The sequence below is a fragment of the Phoca vitulina genome, unplaced genomic scaffold (genome assembly GCF_004348235.1).
Source record: "Phoca vitulina isolate PV1807 unplaced genomic scaffold, GSC_HSeal_1.0 scaffold21, whole genome shotgun sequence".
Lineage (NCBI taxonomy): Eukaryota > Metazoa > Chordata > Mammalia > Carnivora > Phocidae > Phoca > Phoca vitulina.
In genome coordinates, this window is record NW_022589724.1 from 13,270,057 (window position 1) to 13,288,632 (window position 18,576).

The 18,576-nt window shown below is 47.9% G+C and overlaps 1 protein-coding gene across 1 annotated transcript in view; it reads left to right on the top strand.

The window, feature by feature from the left end:
• SNX30 (sorting nexin family member 30) overlaps positions 1-18,576 on the top strand; it is a 108,797-nt gene that overhangs the window by 77,662 nt on the left and 12,559 nt on the right. The window contains exon 7 of the mRNA XM_032419138.1: positions 9,226-9,312. Within this exon, the coding sequence (XP_032275029.1) occupies positions 9,226-9,312 (87 nt within the window). The remainder of the gene's footprint in view (positions 1-9,225; positions 9,313-18,576) is intronic.

Below are 18,576 nucleotides of genomic sequence, written 5' to 3' on the forward strand. Positions count from 1 at the left end.
AAGGCTGAACTAACGTTCAGCTATTTCATATTCCTAATGATGGTTGAGGTCTGCGTGGCCAGGTCTAAAGACACTGGGAGAGGGGGATAGGTGTCTTAAGTGGCTCCCCTGCCTTTGCCTTGTAATACTGCTGCTCTGTAAGAATTCTTAGCTGAATTCTATTCCTCTGAGAGAGTCGTATAGTTCCATTTCCGAAGTAACTTTCTGATTTGGGGGGTAGGTGGGATCGACTTTGCTGTTCAGTATGAAAACGAAACATACAGTAGAGAGCTTGCTGAAGGCCTGGCTGTGACATGGTCAGTATTGACTGCTGGATGGTCTTCCGAACTGAGCAAGTCCTTCCAGTTATGTTTTGGTGGGGAGGTTTTGGTGTGGTGACGTTTTATCAGTCTACTCGGTTATGGCTTGAGTGGACCAAAGTGAGTATTCATCCTCATCGTTTGGAACGAGAGGCCTGCGCCTTAGGAATTTGAAGTAGTTGTGGGTCAGCTGAGCCCTGCATGGAGAAAATGCTGGAGATCATCAAAGCCCTCTCCTAATGGGGCTAAGGTTAGGGTTCCTCTCTTAAGTTCGAAAAGGTCTCTCGAGTGACTTCATCTCCTCGATCTAGATCATCTTGTCTATCTTGCTCATTGTATAGATGAAGAAATAGAGCCCCATCGGTAAATCTTGTCTTTGTCCCATGGCCATAGTTGTAATGAGCAGTCACCTTGTACCTGTGTCTTTACTCTTGGCCAAAAAGCAAACCAGATCAGTTCCTGTTTTTCAAGGCTGAGTTTCAAACTGTCTCTCTTTAAATGCACTTGTGCCTGGGTGTGCTCTGTTCCCTTTGGAGGTAGAAAGAAAGCACAGAAAAAGTAGGGTTGTCATCAGGCCATGTGGGACACATGAACAATGTTCGGTGAACAATGAGGATAGCTTGTACTAGAAAGATGGTTGAGGTCATGTATTTCAAGGATGCTGAGGAGAGATAGTGAACAGCATGTGAGAGGGAGAGGTACCAAAGTTACCCTCAGGCCCAGGACTCAAGTTAAACACCCCGAAGACATGTGCACATGAGCCCTTATATGGGATTTCACATCCTATAGACTATGTATGGGGAAAATGTAATTAAGATAGTGATGGGCTGGGAGAGAACATCTTAGCGTCCTTACAGATTTCAGTCGGTGCCTTTTGAGTACTGGCATCCTTATGACCAGGACACGAGTAGGAGAAGCTTTAAGGAGGTTAGAGTAGAGTATGGGTTATTTCCCATACTGCCTTATTCATAGAAGGTGGTTAGCAGATGTTTAATTGAATTTGACATTGTGGTCAATTTGAAACATTAACAGATATAGAACTACTGCATGTCCCATATCTTGTTATTTTTAAGAGATGGGTTTACCTACAAGGCAAGGAGCATGCTTATCTCAGAGGTCTTGCTGAATGACTGGGGTGGGTTGAATCAGAAGAGGGTGGTAAGGAAAAGCCACACAGAGGAAGTGGCTTCGGTTGGAGACTTGAATATAGGAGTTACCTGTGCAAAGACCAGAGGATTGAGCATTTTAGGCAGAAGGAACTACCGGTGCAAAGGCTCTAAAGCAGAAGTGAGCTTGGTGTCTTTGCAGATCAGAAAGGCCGGTGTGAGTGGAGTCCAACGAGCAAGGGAGCAAGCGGGAAGAGGTGAGGTCAGAGAGATAGGTGGGGGCCAGGACAGGCATAGTAGCAGCATCTTAAAGGCCATGGTGGTAAGAGTGTGGGTTTTAGTCTTAGGAACAGAAGGGAAGGCATTTGGGTTTATGCAGGGGAATGACAGGATACAGTATTTACTTCAAGAAGACGGCTAGTGCTACAACAGTGCGGAGAACGGGTTGTAGGGACTGAGAGTGGAGGCAGAGAGACATTTGGGAGACTGTCACAGGGAGCCATGTGGTGGATAACTCTGGTGGTAGAGCTTGGGCTACAGTGGTGGATTAGGGTAGATTTTGGAGGAAGGGCCGACCAGACTTGCTGCTATATTAATATGAAATCAGAAAAGGAGGGATTGGTGATGATTCCTGGGTTTTTGGCTTCAGCGACTGGGTGGACAGTGGTTGCTGTTCGTCCGGATGGGGAAGTTCGGGGCAGAAAGTTTGGGCAGCTGGGAATCAACTTGTTTTGGCCATACTGAGTTCAAAAATACCTATTAGTCATTAAAATAGAGATGTCATGGCAATTGGTTATAAGTTTAGTTCAGAGTGGGAATAGAAATGTGGGAGTTGTTTGTGTATAGATGGTGTTTACCTCCTTGGGAGGGGAGTAGACCATCTAGTGAGGTGAGATCCAGGTAACTAGTCTAGGCCTGGCTCTGAGGCATGACAATATTTAGTGGCCTAGTACCTAACTAGGAGGAGGAACAAGTAGAAAAGGAGACTCAGAAGGATTGGTAGTGTAGTAGGAGAAAAAAAGTAGAAGAAGCCAAGAGAAATGTTTTTAGGGTGCCTGGGTAGCTCAGATGGTTAAGCGTCTGCCTTCGGCTCAGGTCATGATCCTGGGATCCTGGGATTGAGTCCTGCATCAGGCTCCCTGCTTCTTGAGCCTGCTTCTCCCTCTGCCTCTGCTTCTCTCTCACATGAATAAATACATAAAATCGTTAAAAAAAAAAAAGTTTTTAAAAGGGGCATGATCCACAGTGACCGTTGTATTTAATAATATGGAGGTCATTGGTGATTGTGGTTAGGGGTGTGAGATGTGGATGCAGAAGTTTGGTTTTAAAGACATAGTTTGTCTTTGAGTTGGAGATAATTTGAACAATGTTCCGGGATAGCTTTTTCCAAGTATCCGTTATTTGTGGGTTTTTTCCAGCCTGCCCACCTTTTCCTCTATGAGCCACAAGGTGGAGCGAATGAGTCGAGTGACCAGGCTTCAAGTTGGCCACTTCTAGTGCCTTTGAAAACAAAAACAGATTTTCTTTCTCTCTTTTTTTAAAGATTTATTTATTTATTTGAGAGAGAGAGAGCACGAGTGGGGGGCGGGAGGTGGAGGGGCAGAGGGAGAGGGAGAAGCAGACTCCCTGTTGAGCAGGGAGCCCCACGCGGGGGCCGGATCCCAGGACCCCTGAGATCATGACCTGAGCCAAAGGCAGATGCTTAACTGATGAAGCCACCCGGGCGCCCCCAAAACAGAGATTTTCTGGAAGATTGAGTCAGGAGGGGGAAAAAAAGGTCCTCTTTCCTAAACAAAAGTAATTATAGATTGAGGGCATAATTTCTTGGAAAAATGAAGAAGCAGGATGGAGAAATGTACATGATCTCAAATGTTTTTGGTTTTGTTTTTAAAGACTGTATTTATTTTTTTGACAGAGAGAGAGAGCACAAGTAGACAGAGCAGTAGGCAAAGGGAGAGGGAGAAGCAGGCTTCCCACTGAGCAGAGAGCCTGATGCGGGGCTCAATCCCAGGATCCCGGGATCATGACCCGAGCCGAAGGCAGACGCTCAACCGACTGAGCCACCCAGGCGCCCCCATGATCTCAAATGTTTTAAAAAGACAAGTATATAAAAATTAGCAATCTGAGATTCTCAGTGATGGCAGACTAAATATATAAACTCCTTTTTCACGAAACTGCACCAAGATGACGCTAGAATGGTTTATTTGTTTGTTTGTTTGTTTGAAGTCGAAGCCTGCAAAGATAAAGAGCAACAGAAGAGGAAACAGTAGTAGACAGTGGGACTGGAAAGCAAGCATGGGAGGGGATAAGGGACTTAGGGGACTCAAAAAACTGCTTTTGAAGCTGACTGTGGGGGGTGGGGGAGAAACTTGGAGACCTCCTGGTTTACACAGTGGAATCCTTCAGAAAGGTGGAGAATTGGCAGCACCAAGTGCCTCTGGGATGGGAGAGCTGAAGAGAAGGATTAGTCAGGAATCTGTTTAAGAAGAAGTTAGAGCTTCCGGTTCTGACCTCCCTCCTCACACAGAGGCCACTGTCCCTTCTGTCCTCTGGCAGAACTGGAGGCATATTCTCTGGAGGAGGTAAAACAGGGACCCCAGGCACAGTTGAGGTTGAGAGCTAAAATCATAAAATCAGGATGCTAAGTAGAAGATTACCAAATGCTGAGACTCTTAGTCATCTTCCTCTGCTTGACTTTCTTATATCTTTCCTGCAAGGATTAGAAGAGCCTTTTCTATAAAAATCTAAACAGGCCAAGAGAAGAGATTTGAGGGTACTGATAATGGGGAAGGATCCACAATGAAACGACCCAGCAGGGTCCCTGTAGAGAATTGTCAACAAGCCCTCGATGTGCAAAGAGCTTTCAGTCAGTGTTTCCCTCTTGGATGAGTGGGCAGGCAAGGTCACTGAATATTTAAGAGAAGATTCTAGTATGAGTATCAAGTAAAAACAAAGAAAAAAAAGTATATTCAATGAGAAACATCATTAAAGGAGACAAAATTTCCAGGAAAAAAAAATCATTAATGTCTTCAGAAAGCGATGTCACAACCATAAAACAAGACTTTTGCTATCTAGAGAACAAAGAGATCATGGCAATTAAAACCATGAGAGAAATGAAAAAAAAATTAGAAAAGTTAGAAGAAAAAGTTAAGGAAATTACATGTAAGGTGAAACAAAAAGATAGATGGAGAATTTGAGAGAAAAAAGTGTGAAAATGAGAGGACCAGACCTCAGTATCCAACATCTAAATAACAGACTGCCAGGAAGAGAAGACACAGAAATGGGGAACATCAAAGAAGTCTATTCAAGAGAAAAAACTAGAAGTAAAGACATAAGGTGTCAGTGGTTGTGCCTAGAAGATGAGATTCCCCCGCCTTGTATGTTTTTCTTTATTTTCCAAGTTATCTGTAACAAATACCTTTTAGAACTAGAGGGAAATGTGTGGTTTTAATATTACCCACACTGCCCTAGAAAATTTAACTCACAGGTGGTCCATTTTTGATAGAATGGAGGTATAAAAGAGCATGTCAAAAGGGGCAACCTAAAAAAAAAAAGGGGGGGCAACCTAAGTTCAATCATTTAATCAGAAATTATGTCACCAGGACCAAGGTCAGACTCATGTTCCTGTCTGCAGGAAAATACTGTCCTCGAGGACCACCCCAAAACAAGCCACAGCGCTATGTTGGGTATTTGATTTTTATTCCCATTCGAGCATCTTCATTACTGAGCACTCATTATTCTCCATGAATCCCCCTTGGGTGTTTTGGGCCATCAGACCCTGGCATATCAGAAGATGAACCATTCTGTTCTGCAGTCCTCTACGCATGGCTGAGTTGTTCCTGCTGCTTTCATCTGCTTCCTCAACCCTCAATCCTAATGTCCCTCTTACAAAAAAGATTTGAAGCTTAGAAACCTTCCAGACTCGAGGTGGCTTTTTGGTGGCTGCTGACCTTTTGCAAAGGGGGCTGGTTTTGGAGCTACTTCTTCCTCATCCTATAAGTTTGTGAGCCTATGGTCTCACTGGTGGAAGATGTGAGCATGAGCTCCGGGGCTGGAGAGGGAATGTTGAGCCTTCCAGCTGATGCTGACCATTGTGGTATTTTCTTGGAAAAAAGCCAGTACAGAGATTGAAAGCCAAACCACAGAATGTATCTGTGATTTAACTTCCAGACACTGTTGTCTTTGTAGGTCAGTGGTTATTATTAGCTTGTTATTAACAGTTTGGATGGCTGGTATTATGTTTCCATTGTTTAACTTTTTTATTATGGAAAAATTGAACCGTCCAGAAGTCGAGTGGAGGTATCACAGTCCCCCACGTACCCGTCAGCCAGCTCCAGGAGTTGCCCACTCATGGTCCATTTTGTTCCAGCTCTGCTCCAACCCCCACCGCCTGGGTTATTTTAAAGCAAATCCCAGGCATCAGATCACTTCGTACAAAAATACTTGGTACATATCTCTAAAGTACAAGTGCTCTTTTAAAAAAAGAAGAACCACATTATTATCACACTTAAAATTTTTTTCTTAAGATTAGCTCAAATATCCAGGTAGCTTCCCTTTCCCCAGTTGTCTCGGACACCGTTTTTGTAGGTGTTTTTTGAAATCATGATCCAAATAAGATCCATACTTTGCTCGATATGTTTCTTAAGTATTTTTAAAAATCCCTCCCCGTCTCTTTTTCCTTGAAATTTATCTGTTAGACAGATGGAGTCATTTTTCCTCTCTACATTTGAAAATAAGGGTAGTGAAGTACCAGATTACTAGGGCCATTTCAAAATCACGATGAAATGTTCTGCATTAAAACAAACAAAACCTATGAGAAAAATGTATTTCATGTCTAATTACAAGTCACCTTCTCATCGAGGCTACTTTATGTACAATTCCGCTGTCCTCTAAACCCTTGGCCTTCTGTATCTTCCTGTCCTATTTTCTTTTTTCCTCCTTCACTCAGCCCTACACACAGCTATATTTCCCATATATTAATATATTTTACTGTGTGATACCTTCCTCCTCCCTAGAATGTAAGCTCCACGAAGGCAAGCGTTTTGTGCCTTTTGTTCTCTGCTGGATCCCCAGCACCTGGGTCATGAATGGAGACACATAAAGGCAGGGCGGAAACAGGGTTGAGGATAGCTCAATAGGGAAGCAGCAGAGGGGCACAAAGTAGCCGGGAAAGTATCCCCATGCACTTTGCCTTTTGATTTACGTTCTCCACCGGCATCAGAGACCCCTACAGAGTTCTGTGAGCAGCTCAGATGATGACTAGCTTTTGTTTGTCACTCAGGGATGGTGGGACCTCTCTGTAGCTGCTGACCGGGTTCCTTTGCAGTCTCAAGCTCAGGCCCCATCAACCATAGGCTGGTTTGACCAGTTTTATCGACATAGCCTGTGTTGTTTGGGGTATAAGGCTGGTCCTTGCAGATCATCACCAACTGTGTGCAAAGATGCTTTTAACAAGGATGGTAGTCTTAGTTTATTTCGATTCAAAAACCTGTTTCCCAGCCTGCAGCGTGGTTGGGCTCACAGTCAGACTGGGAAACTACACGCTGTCCTGGAACGTGGCAGCAAATGCCTGAGTCACCACTATGTCGCTAGCGGAGTGGCCTCAGCCAGGTCCCTCCACTGTACCTTAGTGTTCTTGTCTATAAAATGGGGATAATATCCTTTCACTTCTTCAGGCTCCTTGTGAGTCTTTCCTGCTGTCCAGCAAGGTGGGGGATGGTAGTGCAAATCCGCCAGCGGTGTGCATGAGAAGGCAGCATTCTGGCCACTTCAGGTGACGTGGGCGTGGCAGGGGCTGAGGAGTCAGAGGCCGACCTCTCCCCTGGGCCAGGGAGGGCCCAGGCTAACTAGGGGAGGGAGTAGAGCTGAGTCTTGGGGCCCCCTCACCTGCTTTAGGGTGGGGAGAGGAGATGCACCTATCTGTTGTAGCTGTGTGCAGCTCTCACCATCCCTCCCCTCCCGGGGGCCTTGGCACCCTCCGCAGAGAGTCCTGGAGCAGAACGCGGGACAGGCAGCCCCACGCCGTGCTGACTGGGTTCCGGGGCACTGCTTTGAGAGCATTTCTAGCTTTGGTTGCGAGGTTCTTGCCACACTGACAGAAAGAGAGTATCCCTGGGACAGCCCAACCCATTCCTAGTCTGGCTACTGTGCTTTTTCCAGTAAGATACGAGGTGTCCCATGATGAGAGTCCACGGGGCAGTAATGAGGATCCAGTCAGCCCCTCCCTGCTGGTCCGCTGTGCCCGGGAGAACCCCATCTGTGTCTCCGTGGATAGCATTGTGTGTTTGGGTAGAGAATATGATTTTTACTCCTGCGAGTACCAGACTGGTAGATTTAGAATATTTTCTGGGTTCTGGGAAATCCAGAAAGGACCCCTGACTTTTTTTTTTACTTTATGTATCTATGCACTGTCCAGTATGGTAGCCACTAGCCATAGGTAGCTGTTTAAGTAACAGCTTTTACTGAATTTTAACTAAATTCAAGTTAGTTAAAACAAAAATTTAAATCCAGTTCCTCAGTCACACCCGCCAATTTCAAGAGTTCAGTCAGCAGGTGGGGCCAGTGGCTCCTGCATTAGGTGCAGATGACGGAAAGTTTCCACCGCGCAGAGAGTTCTGTTGAATAGCGCTGCAGGCATTCCTACTCAGAGAAAGACAAGTGGCAAACAAAAGCTACTCTGCTGCACGTTTTTTTTCCCCCTCGTGTTCTTCACAGGGTAAAACACTTCTCAAAGGAAATACTTACTTCGGGGGAAGACTTGAGGTTCCCTGCATTGACACATTCCATTAGAAGGTTTCCCCCAGGGCGCACTCAACTGTTCAGCCACTCCTCACTTTTTGGCACGTTATCAGGGACACAAGGTGCCCACCTCTTAGCCAAGGAATGGCTCCTTCCTGCCTGACTCCATACTCTGCGGGAAGGTGCCTATGGGAAAAGCATGAGCTTAGCAGCTTTCACAGCACTTTGTGACTCCTGAGTTGGAAAGAAAATTCTTACCACTCTTGATTTGCCGTTCATGCTGCTTATACTAAAAGAAGAAAAAAGAAAGCCTTGGATGAGACAGATGCTTTCCTAGACTGTGGATCGCATTCTTTTCTGTCCTACCTAGTGGGGTCTCAGTGGCAGGGCCAGCACGAGGTGGGGCAAGGGAAGCACCCAGGGCACAGATTGAGGGAGACGCTCACGCTCCGGTGCCGACCTCGCACTTACAGGGGCCTGGGAGTGATTGTCCCCTCACCCTAGCAGGCTCACTGTGTGCTTCTAGGGATTCTGGACTTGTGCCTAGATGCACCTTTGTGCTATGTCTACACCTCTTCCCTGGCTGGAACCCCTCAGGTAGGGGCAGTATCTCTCTGCTCTTTGGATGCCTGGTCCAGAGTGGGGGGGACAGATGAGCAGCTGATGGATCAGTGAGCAAATCAGTCCACCAGGGATCATCAACTCGGTGAACCAGAGTCAAGAACTCTCCTGACTTAGACTTTTCCATGAACGGTTCAGAGAACATCCTGCCTTGTCACCTGCCAAGCCTCCCATTTCAGCACAGCCAAGTCCTCTCATCAGTGTGGCTGAGGATGGGCACTGTTCCCCCTACTTGTCCTTCCCCAGAGCTTCCGTCACCTTCAGTATCAGGCTGAGTTAATGGTGCCACCCCTACTCCACCCCTGCTTCCTCCAGAGTCCATGTCACGTGTCCTGGGAGCAGGTGGTGGGGCCTGGGTGTGCCAGGACTTGGGGAGGAATGGGGTAAAGAGGCACCTGCCTGGGGCCAGAAGTCTCCTTTGTGAACTCTGTGTGATGTGCTTCCTCTTTCTCTTCCGGCAGAGTGTACTGAAGAAGAGGGACCAAGTGCAAGCAGAGTATGAAGCCAAACTGGAAGCTGTGGCTCTGAGGAAGGAAGACCGCCCCAAGGTCAGGGAGGCCGCCCCGTGAGGGCTGGGCTCCTCAGGGCTGGAGCCATAACTGCCCTGCTGGTGCCAAGTGAAGTCTTGTCCCTAGATCCGTATGACGAAGGTGGTCAGCCCCAGCTGGGCTGTGTTCATGCTGTTACTGTCCTCTGTTTGTTCTCTTTGATGTCTTATTTCTGGAACTTTCTAACATGTACTTGGGGTTGAGTTTTCTGCTGTTTCTTCAGGGGTTTATTTGTTTTTGTTTTTTGGAGGTTTTTTTGGTTTGTTTTTGTTTTGTTTTGTTTTTTTTACTTTCAGCTTTGCCATTCAGGGGCAGTTCCTCTCTCTCTAAAATGGGACTGAGGAGAAAGGGGGTAAGAACAGTCTAGATCACTGTTCTCAAAAGTGTGGTTTGCTAACTCATCCACTAACTGTTACCGATCCGTGACGAGAAAGGTGTAGAAGCTGAGAGTCAGCAGCTTCATAGCAATTTGGTATTTGTTGAACCTGCAGCAGGAGTGTTGTCAAACTAGCTCATGGGGAGCAAACTGCGTACTCGTTACGCATAGTAGGTCTACAACTTTGTCATACTGGGGGCGGAAAGAAGCCAGCAGACAGTGGTCCTTTGCCACAAAGTTTAAGAAGCACTGACTGAGTGTATGTATTTAAGGGCTCTGGGTCCAGACAGAGGATCCTAAGGTAAGTATGCATCTGTTGTATTGCCCTCTGTCGTTTGTTGCCTTTTTCTCCCCAGGATAAAACCAAGATCAAAATAAGATTAATAAAAGCCAGCATGCAAATGCTTACAAATGTGCTAAGCTCTTTACAGTCTCTCACTGATTCCGTACAACAGTCCTGTGGTTTGGGTACCACTGTTACTCCCACTGAGAGCTGAGCAAACGAGGCCCACGACCTCACGGCTAAGTTACCACTATGTTACTGTGCTCCTTCCCTTTTTGTTTGTAATTGGAAGATGTATCTGTTTTCAGAAAAGGGGTGGGGGCAGGGAATGTTATTAAAAAGATAAATTAAAAAGATAAATCGCAGGGGCGCACGGTCCAGGGAAGTGGTTGGACGTCAGAGCGGTTTGTCTCCCGCTGCCTCGGTTCTAGCTGCCCCTGCAGCCGTGCCGAGACGCACCTGGAAAGGAGCCCACTTTGGAAAATTGAAACCCACGCCTCAGAAACGGCACACCGTGACTCCGTATGGTGCTTTATATGTATATATATGTGAATTGCTTCATGTGGTCACCACAGCAGTCACCTGGGGCCCAGAGGGAAGGCATTGTTCTTTCCCCATTTCATGGGCGAGGAATGAGCCACGAAGCAGCTCGGTAAATTGCCTGGCTTTGCGGCTACCCGAGGTCTTTACCCGGCGTGCTGCACGCAGCGGGTGTGCGATACACGTTTGTTGCGTTGGTTCAGGTGTCACCCATAGTGACCTACATGAGAGAGGGGAGGCCACCTACAGCTGCTGGAAAGTCAGGTGATAGGGATGGGGACTCCTGTCCTCGGCCCCGTGTGTGCCGCTGGGACTTGGCACCTCTCGTGCGTTCCTCTCGCCACGGGCTGTCGGCCTGCTTCCGTCCTGCGTGTCACGAGGGGGGCCATGCTGGGGATGCCGCTGTGTGCACAGCCACGCCCTGGCTTGTCTTCCGGCTGCCTGTTCCCTTGACTAGTTCCGAGCCGTTCCTGTGATATTCTGGAACACGGTGCCATTTAAAGGAATGACATCAAATACTGTGTTTATATATCTCGAAGTTTCTTTCTGTCTTTTTTTTTTTTTAAAGTAGGCTCCACGCTGGGCTTGAACTCACGACCGTGAGATCAAGAGTCGGACGCTAAACCGACTCAGCCACCAAGGCGCCCCTTGAAATTTCATTCTAACAATTTCGCTTTCCAGCATAAATATAGAAGCCACTTCACCTGGCGAGGGAGGGACGGAGGGAGGGAGGGGGGGACAGCAAGTTCTGCTGCTGGCCTAGTTTGGGAGATGGAGATCCTGTATTTAAAAGATGTTCTGTCAGCATTCATCCCTGCTCAACACTGAATACAAGCTTTGTCTCAGAGGCTGGTTTGTCATTTAATATATGTTCTGCTCTGTACGGAACAGTTCCTTTGTGAAGACAGGACCTGGAGGTTATGAATAATAGGCCAAACAGAAAGCTGACTGTTCCTTGGCTTGCCGGCTGCCCGAGAGTCGCACCGCCTCGGAGTGGATGGGGCCGAGCTCCCACGTGCCACCCAGCCGAGCTGCTGGGGCTCCTGCCTCGTGGCTGTACACCTCCTACGGGCCTGGGTGACGCCTCTTCTCCTCCCAGTGGGTGTGGAAATCTTGCTGTTGCCGTTTCCACCTTCGTGGAGCATCACCCGTATGACTCCTTCTCTTGACCACAGGCGTTCTTAGAAGAGGGGGGCAGGGCTTCTTTCCAGCCAGCGAGACTAACCAGTAGGTCTAACCATGCCTGCATTCTCTCAGCACACTGGGGGTAGGCAGTCTTGGTCTTCCCTCTTTCTTCTTTCTGGCGGGATGCTGAGCCACGTCCATGTTAATGTCCCCTTATTTAGCAATTGTGCTTAATTAACAAAATGGGGGCTGTCACCATGGTGGTGCCCCAGTGAGTGTGGTCTCACTGGAGCCACGGGTTTTGAATCTGGGGCAGCGGCTACTTTGGTAGGCAGTGGAGGGCTCCATTGGTGGCCCCCCCAAGTGGGTAAGGGTTTGGTTGAAAGAGCACAGGATTTATACTCAGACGGCCCTGGGTTCAAATCCCAGCTCTGTCCTCCAGCTTGGATTGGTTTGCTCATTAGCCCTTGTGGGTTGCATCCACGGGACTGCCGTGAAGGTCGGCGTAGTGTCTGAGGTAGGGACAGAGGCCCCACGGTGGAGCCTCTGCTTCCCATACTAGCTCCACTTGTCTCTGGGAGGAATGCTGACTGCGAACTTTGTTTTCCTGGCTTGTTGCCCTTATGGCTTTTTTTTTTTTTAATTCTGCTTATTTATTTTTTTTTTTTGGCTGCACTGTTTGGGCATGGTTACCTTGTGTCCTAAAGATTCCCCTGCTTTCCCAGCCCTCCCGAATGCCTGTCCTCCCTAACAACCCATCAGCAGGTAGAGAGACGTCTCTCTCAGACGTCCCAAGTAGCCGAACATTTTGCTGTGTTTCATTTTGTGTGATTTGGGGCTCCGCTTCCCAGAGCTGCTGTTGGCGAGAGAAGAGCCAGGGTGTCAGCAAGTGGGTCAGGGCAGATTCTTACCCCGAGGACCCAGTGGGCTCCGCTGTCCGTGAGGGGGGCAGGAGCAAGATGGCTCACAGGTTGGCCACGGGGATACTGGGAAGGAGAGGATTCTTACCCGAAGACGGGCAGTTTTTACAGGGCTCTGGGCACGTTAACAACATCTGAGGGACTTAGCAAGCCTGGGGGCTTACCTTGTTTTGAGGCTGAAGTCTTGAAAAGTTGCTCTAAAGAGGGGCGCCTGGGTGGCTCAGTCGTTAAGCGTCTGCCTTTGGCTCAGGTCATGATCCCAGGGGCCTGGGATTAGGCCCCGCATCGGGCTCCCTGCTTGGTGGAGAGCCTGCTTCTCCCTCTCCCACTCCCCCTGCTTGTGTTCCCTCTCTCACAGTCTCTCTCTGTCAAATAAATAAATAAAATCTTTAAAAAAAAAAAAAAGAAAAGTTGCTCTAAAGAGAGAGGGAAAGTTGATTTCTGTGAAGCCGTGGAGTGGTACCAGAATCTGATCACTTCTCCAAAACCCAGAAGAAAGAAATGGCCTTGTGGGTCTCCACGGCCCTCACTGCGAATTTCACACCGGAGAGGCTGCGTGAGGGGGAAGGAGAGGTGTCCTGTGGCCCCCGCTGCTGACCGCGGCTTGGCTGTGCGCAGGGATGAGGCCTAGAGTCTCACAGAATTTAAAGTTTTGCTTTGTTTTTGGGTTGAGAAAAGTCAGCAGAGCCTGAGGTGGTTTCTTCTCAGGCGAGTAGACCTTCAGCTTGCGTAGACTTGGCTTGCCTTGTTTGAACTTTGAGGTCAGAGAAATTACAGGCACTTAGTGGGCTGCCTTCTGATGCACTTGTCAAGACCCCAGGCTTGTGTAAATCTTCAAACGTGACCCTCCTTAGAAGCCAGCGGGGTATCAGAGCTGTTACTAGACACAAAGAGGGGCCGAGGAATTGCATTTAAAACTGGACTGGAAGCTCACACTAACAAGAACAATAAGAGTAAACCATGGAGGGAAGTTGCACGTTTAACTCCATTCTGTGATGGACTCTTTCCAATACTAATCTATTTATGTGATTCCAGAAAGAACAAAAGGATGTCAAGGGAGAATGCTTTATAAAAATCTTACAGTTATCTTCAAAAGACTAAGAAAATGGGGGGGAGGGGAGAAGGATGCTATTTTAGGCCCCGACCCACAGGTGGCCTTGTAGTAGGTCCGGCGCTAGGTGAAGAAGCTGCTGGAAACAGGGAGTGTCATCTTGCTGATGAGAAGGTGCTGATGAGAAGGTCACGTGGAGGTGGGTGGGAGCAGAGAACAGGATGTACTGAGCTGTTGCTTCTCGGGGTGAGCAGAAGTAGGGAAGGGAAGTGGGACTTGGGATCACTTGGGCACACCTCTTGAAGACCATGGACCTTTCAGAGCTCTTAACACCCCCAGCATGGTGACCATTCTGGGCTGGGGAATGTGGCAGGGAGCAAGAACTCTAGTTCTAAAGCAAGATGGGGGCAAGGGGACTTCTTCATGTGGAGCTTCTACAGACCTGAGAGTTTTGCAAAGTCATCTGTCATTTTCAGACACTTTGGACGAACGAGGAGAGACGTGCCTGATGTCTCCCCATTCTCTTCACGGTGGCCGCGTTCCCAGCCTGGGATAGAAAGCCAGAGGTCACGTCAGCCAAGGAAGGGCAGGACTCTGTCGCCTCCCTTATGTAGTTCCTACAACACCTTCTATAATGTGGTTATTCCCGTTGTACAGATGAGGAACCCGGGCTCAGGGGAATTACATAGTATACGTGCCAAAACTAACAAGTGGTGGAACTGGACTTGGCCCTCGGATGTGTCTGGCTCTGACATTAGACTCCTTCATCCCCACTCTGGGGCTCCCAGCAAGCTTTGCTCCATTGAGGTAGAGGTTCTGGCTTTTGTAAGCATGTTTAGATGAACACTAGTGGGGTTGGGGGAGAGAATGTAGACCTTCTCTTGGGTCTTCGTCTCCGTGTCTGTGAGCTCCTTCCAGTCATCATGCAGGTGAGCTCCTGGCTTCTCTGTTCTCAGTGCACCTGCTCACTGCCCGTCTCATGCACTCACTTCTTCCTCCTTACCGGCCATTCTCTGAAATGTGTGTGTGTGTGTGTGTGTGTGTGTGTGTGTGTGTGTGTGTGTTTAAAAGCATTCTTTCAGTAACTTCCTATTTGCCCAGTTCAGTAGCCTCTTATCGATCTTTTCCCTGTCTCAGTGTTTTCTCAACGTTTTTTCATCTCTGACTCATGTAGAAAATGAAAATATTTGTATAGTGCGCTGGGATAGCAGGTCACGTTGCTTGAAACGAGGTGACCAGCCTGGGGGATCGATACTGCTTCATTCACTCGGCACCAGTGAGGAAGCCCTGCCCCTCCTTTCCCTCAGCAGCGTGTGGCTGAGAAGGCTGCCATCTTGAATTGGTTTTGTCATTGGTCCTGGGACCTGTCCTGTAGCAGCCGTGAGCCCTCTCTCTCCCCCAAGTCTTGGGATCATGTCCTCCGTATATAATCTTTAGGGACTTTTACTAACCTACTGTCATCAAGGGAGCAGATAATGTGATATCTCCAACCTAACTCCAAGAAGGAAACTTAGGTAGAGATTTATATTGTAAGGCCTAGAAATGCCTGGTACATGGGAGAGCTCAGTTTTTAAATGAGCGTTGAGTGAATCTGCTTCCCACCCTGCTCCCCAACATACAAAAATGCTTAAGCTCATCCCACATTACCCTTCTCCCATCACTCCAACAACCCATATTCTGTAATGGAAATTCTCATGAGAGAGAAGGGAGCCACTGTGAAAAATATAGCCTTGTCTCTATTTAGAAGTGTTGTCTTTTGAGGGCCCACCTGGTAATTTCTTTTCTTGTTGGTGTCTTGTGATAAGTGATAGCCTATCAGTAGCATTGAATAATTCTATCTCAACATCCTTCAGACAAGATACCACAACTCTAATGACACCTCAGTCAAAAAATGTTCCTGGTCAATGAACCGATTGTCACAAGAACACCATCCAGAAAGAGACAAGCGTGAGAAGAATGCCAGCCGCCTTCCTCTTCATTAAGTTGGGCACCTTCAGGTGGTCTCTTAAGACAGCTCATCCCAATTCCCACTTCCTCTTAGTCTCTTCTTTTTAGCCCTTACCCCTCTCTGCCTCCTAACCCCTCCATCCTTGTGTGTCTGTGGCTCCCCTCACCCTGACTCACTTCCTGCTTCTGTGCTCATCTTTCTGAGTCACCTTTGCTGATCCCTTTCCTAACCCTACACATTTAGGCTTCTCCATGAATTCTACCCTTCAACCACCACCCCCAACCATCTCTTTGATTTCCCCATATATTTAAAAAAATTTTGAATCGTGGCAGAACACACATAACCAGAATTACCATCTTCCTGTTTTGTTTTTTTTTTAAGATTTTATTTATCTATTTGACAGAGAGAGACACAGCGAGAGAGGGAACACAAGCAGGGGGAGTGGGGGAGGGAGAAGCAGGCTTCCCGCAGAGCAGGGAGCCCGATGCAGGGCTCAAACCCAGGACCCTGGGATCATGACCTGAGCCGAAGGCAGACGCCCAACGACTGAGCCACCCAGGAGCCCCATCTTCACTGTTTTTAAGTGTCCAGTTCAGGAGTATTAAGTAAATCCACAGTGTTGTGCAGTGGATCTCCAAAACTCTTTTCATCTTGGGGAACTGAAACTCTGTCGCCATTAAACACGTCCCCATTTCCCCTCCCCCTGGCCCCTGGCAACCACCGTTGTGCTTTCTGTTTCTGTGAGTTTGATTACTTTACTACCTCTTGTAAGTAGAATCATATAATATTTCTCTTTTGGTAAACTGCCTTATTTCACTTAGCATGATGTCCTCAAGGTTCATCCATGTTGTAGCACATGTCAGAATTTCCTTCCTCTTGGAGGCTGAATAATACTCCACTGTATGTATATACCCCTTTTTGTTTATCCATCCATCTGTGGACAGACGCTTGAGTCGCTTCTACCTTTGTCATTTGTGAATAATGCTGCGGGGAGCATGTGTGCAGATATCTCTGCGAGATTCTGCTTGCAGTCTCTTGGGCATACCCCAGAGTGGAATTGCTGGGTCATATGGTAATTCTATTTTTAGTTTTTGGGGGAAGTGCCCTACTGTTTGCGGGGGTTCCAGTTTTCTACATCCTGGGCAACACTTGTTACTTTGTTGTTGTTAGCAGCCATCTGAATGGCTGTGAGGTGGTTCTCACTGTGGTTTTGAGTTGCATTTCCCTAACGATTGGTGACGTGTAGCACCTTTTCCTATGCCTGCTGGCCATTGGTAGATCTTCTCTGCGTAAATGTCTATTCAAATCCTTTGCTTATATTTAAAATCAGGTTGTTGTTGTTGAGTTGTTTCAGCTCCTTCTGTGGACGGGGGGTCTCCCCCTTCCCGTGGCCATAGCTGCCTCCTCTCTCTGGTCTGTGCACCTGCCCTTTATCCCGAGCCCTAACGATGCGCTGCTGCCACCCTCACCACCCAGACTGCAGACTACGGGCTCCTCTCTGACTTCCTGTGTCTTATTTCTCACGTGCAGGTGGTTGTCAGTTCTGTCTCCACCAGCCTGGCCTGATCTGTCCTCTCCCTTGTGCTGTCAGAACCACCGCCCCAGTTCCAGGGTGCCCCGGGTAATCTCATGCCAATATATTTGGGTGTTGACTCATCTCTGATCTCTGGTGAAATCTCGGGGTGAGGTAGCGTGGGTGAAGGGTGGTGTAGAGCTTGAAAGAACATACTTAATAATATTTTATATTTGGAAAACAAAAAAGAAACTTTTATATATGACACGGAATATAGTTCATAACATTCATTCTTGACTGTGGCGGGGGGGGGTGGGCTGTGCACACAGCAGATTATCTTTTAGGAACAGCGATTTATACTATTGATATTGATCAGAATGATGAAATATATGTGGAGCATTTAAACTGTGCCAGGCACCAAGTATTTTATTCATAATATCTTGTTTAATCTCATGGCAACCTTATGAGGTGGTTGGTATTATCCAGAAACGGAAGCTGAGGCCTGGAGAGGCCCCAGGTCACCCATCTAGGAAGTGGTAGATGTGGTATTTCAACTCTGGAAATCTGGCTCTAGAACTTTCTGTATTGTTAGAGGAAGCACAAGGCTTTTCTATTTTCCAAAAAAAGGGGCACGTGTTAAGTGGAACAGAGAAAACCTGGACTCAGGAACCCAGGCTTCTCATCTCCTCCTCACTGCCCGCCACTCCCCACCCCCCCCCCCCCCCCCGCCATCTTGCCAGCCAGAGTTCTCTCTCTGTCCTTTTTGGGCATTGTGGCCTGTGAGCGATTCCTGAGGTGGGTCCAGACACAGTCTCCCCTCTCTCACTTGCATGTGCTGTCACTCTGGAGCACCCTCCTCCTACTGTTGCCTCATTTTTTTTTTTTTTTTTTTTTAAGATTTATTTATTTATTTTATGGGGCGCCTGGGTGGCTCAGTTGGTTAAGCGACTGCCTTCGGCTCAGGTCATGATCCTGGAGTCCCGGGATCGAGTCCCACATCGGGCTCCCGGCTCGGCAGGAAGCCTGCTTCTCCCTTTCCCACTCCCCCTGCTTGTGTTCCCTCTCTCGCTGTCAAATAAATAAATAAAATCTTTAAAAAAAAAAAAAAAAAAAAAAGATTTATTTATTTATTTTAGAGAGAGAGCACGACTCTGTGCTGAGCACAGAGCCCAACATGGGGCTCAATCTCATGACCCTGAGATCACAGCCTGAGCTGAAACCAAGAGTCGGACACCCAACGGGCCAAGCCACTCAGGCGCCCCCGCCTCAGTGGTATTTCTCCAAGGAGGCCTGATCCCTCATCCAAGCTGGACTCACTCTCCAGTTCCCCCTCCTTGCGCTTACCACGGGGCTCAGAGTGAAGGGAAAGCACCGCGACCTCCCCCCAGAGTGTGCAGGCGTGTTCATGGCCTTCCCAGCTAGACTGTAGGCAATCTGAGGTAAGACCTGCTTACTGGCCCTTCAGTCTCCCTCCGTGCCAAGCACAGAGTGCGGTGGGAAAACGGTAA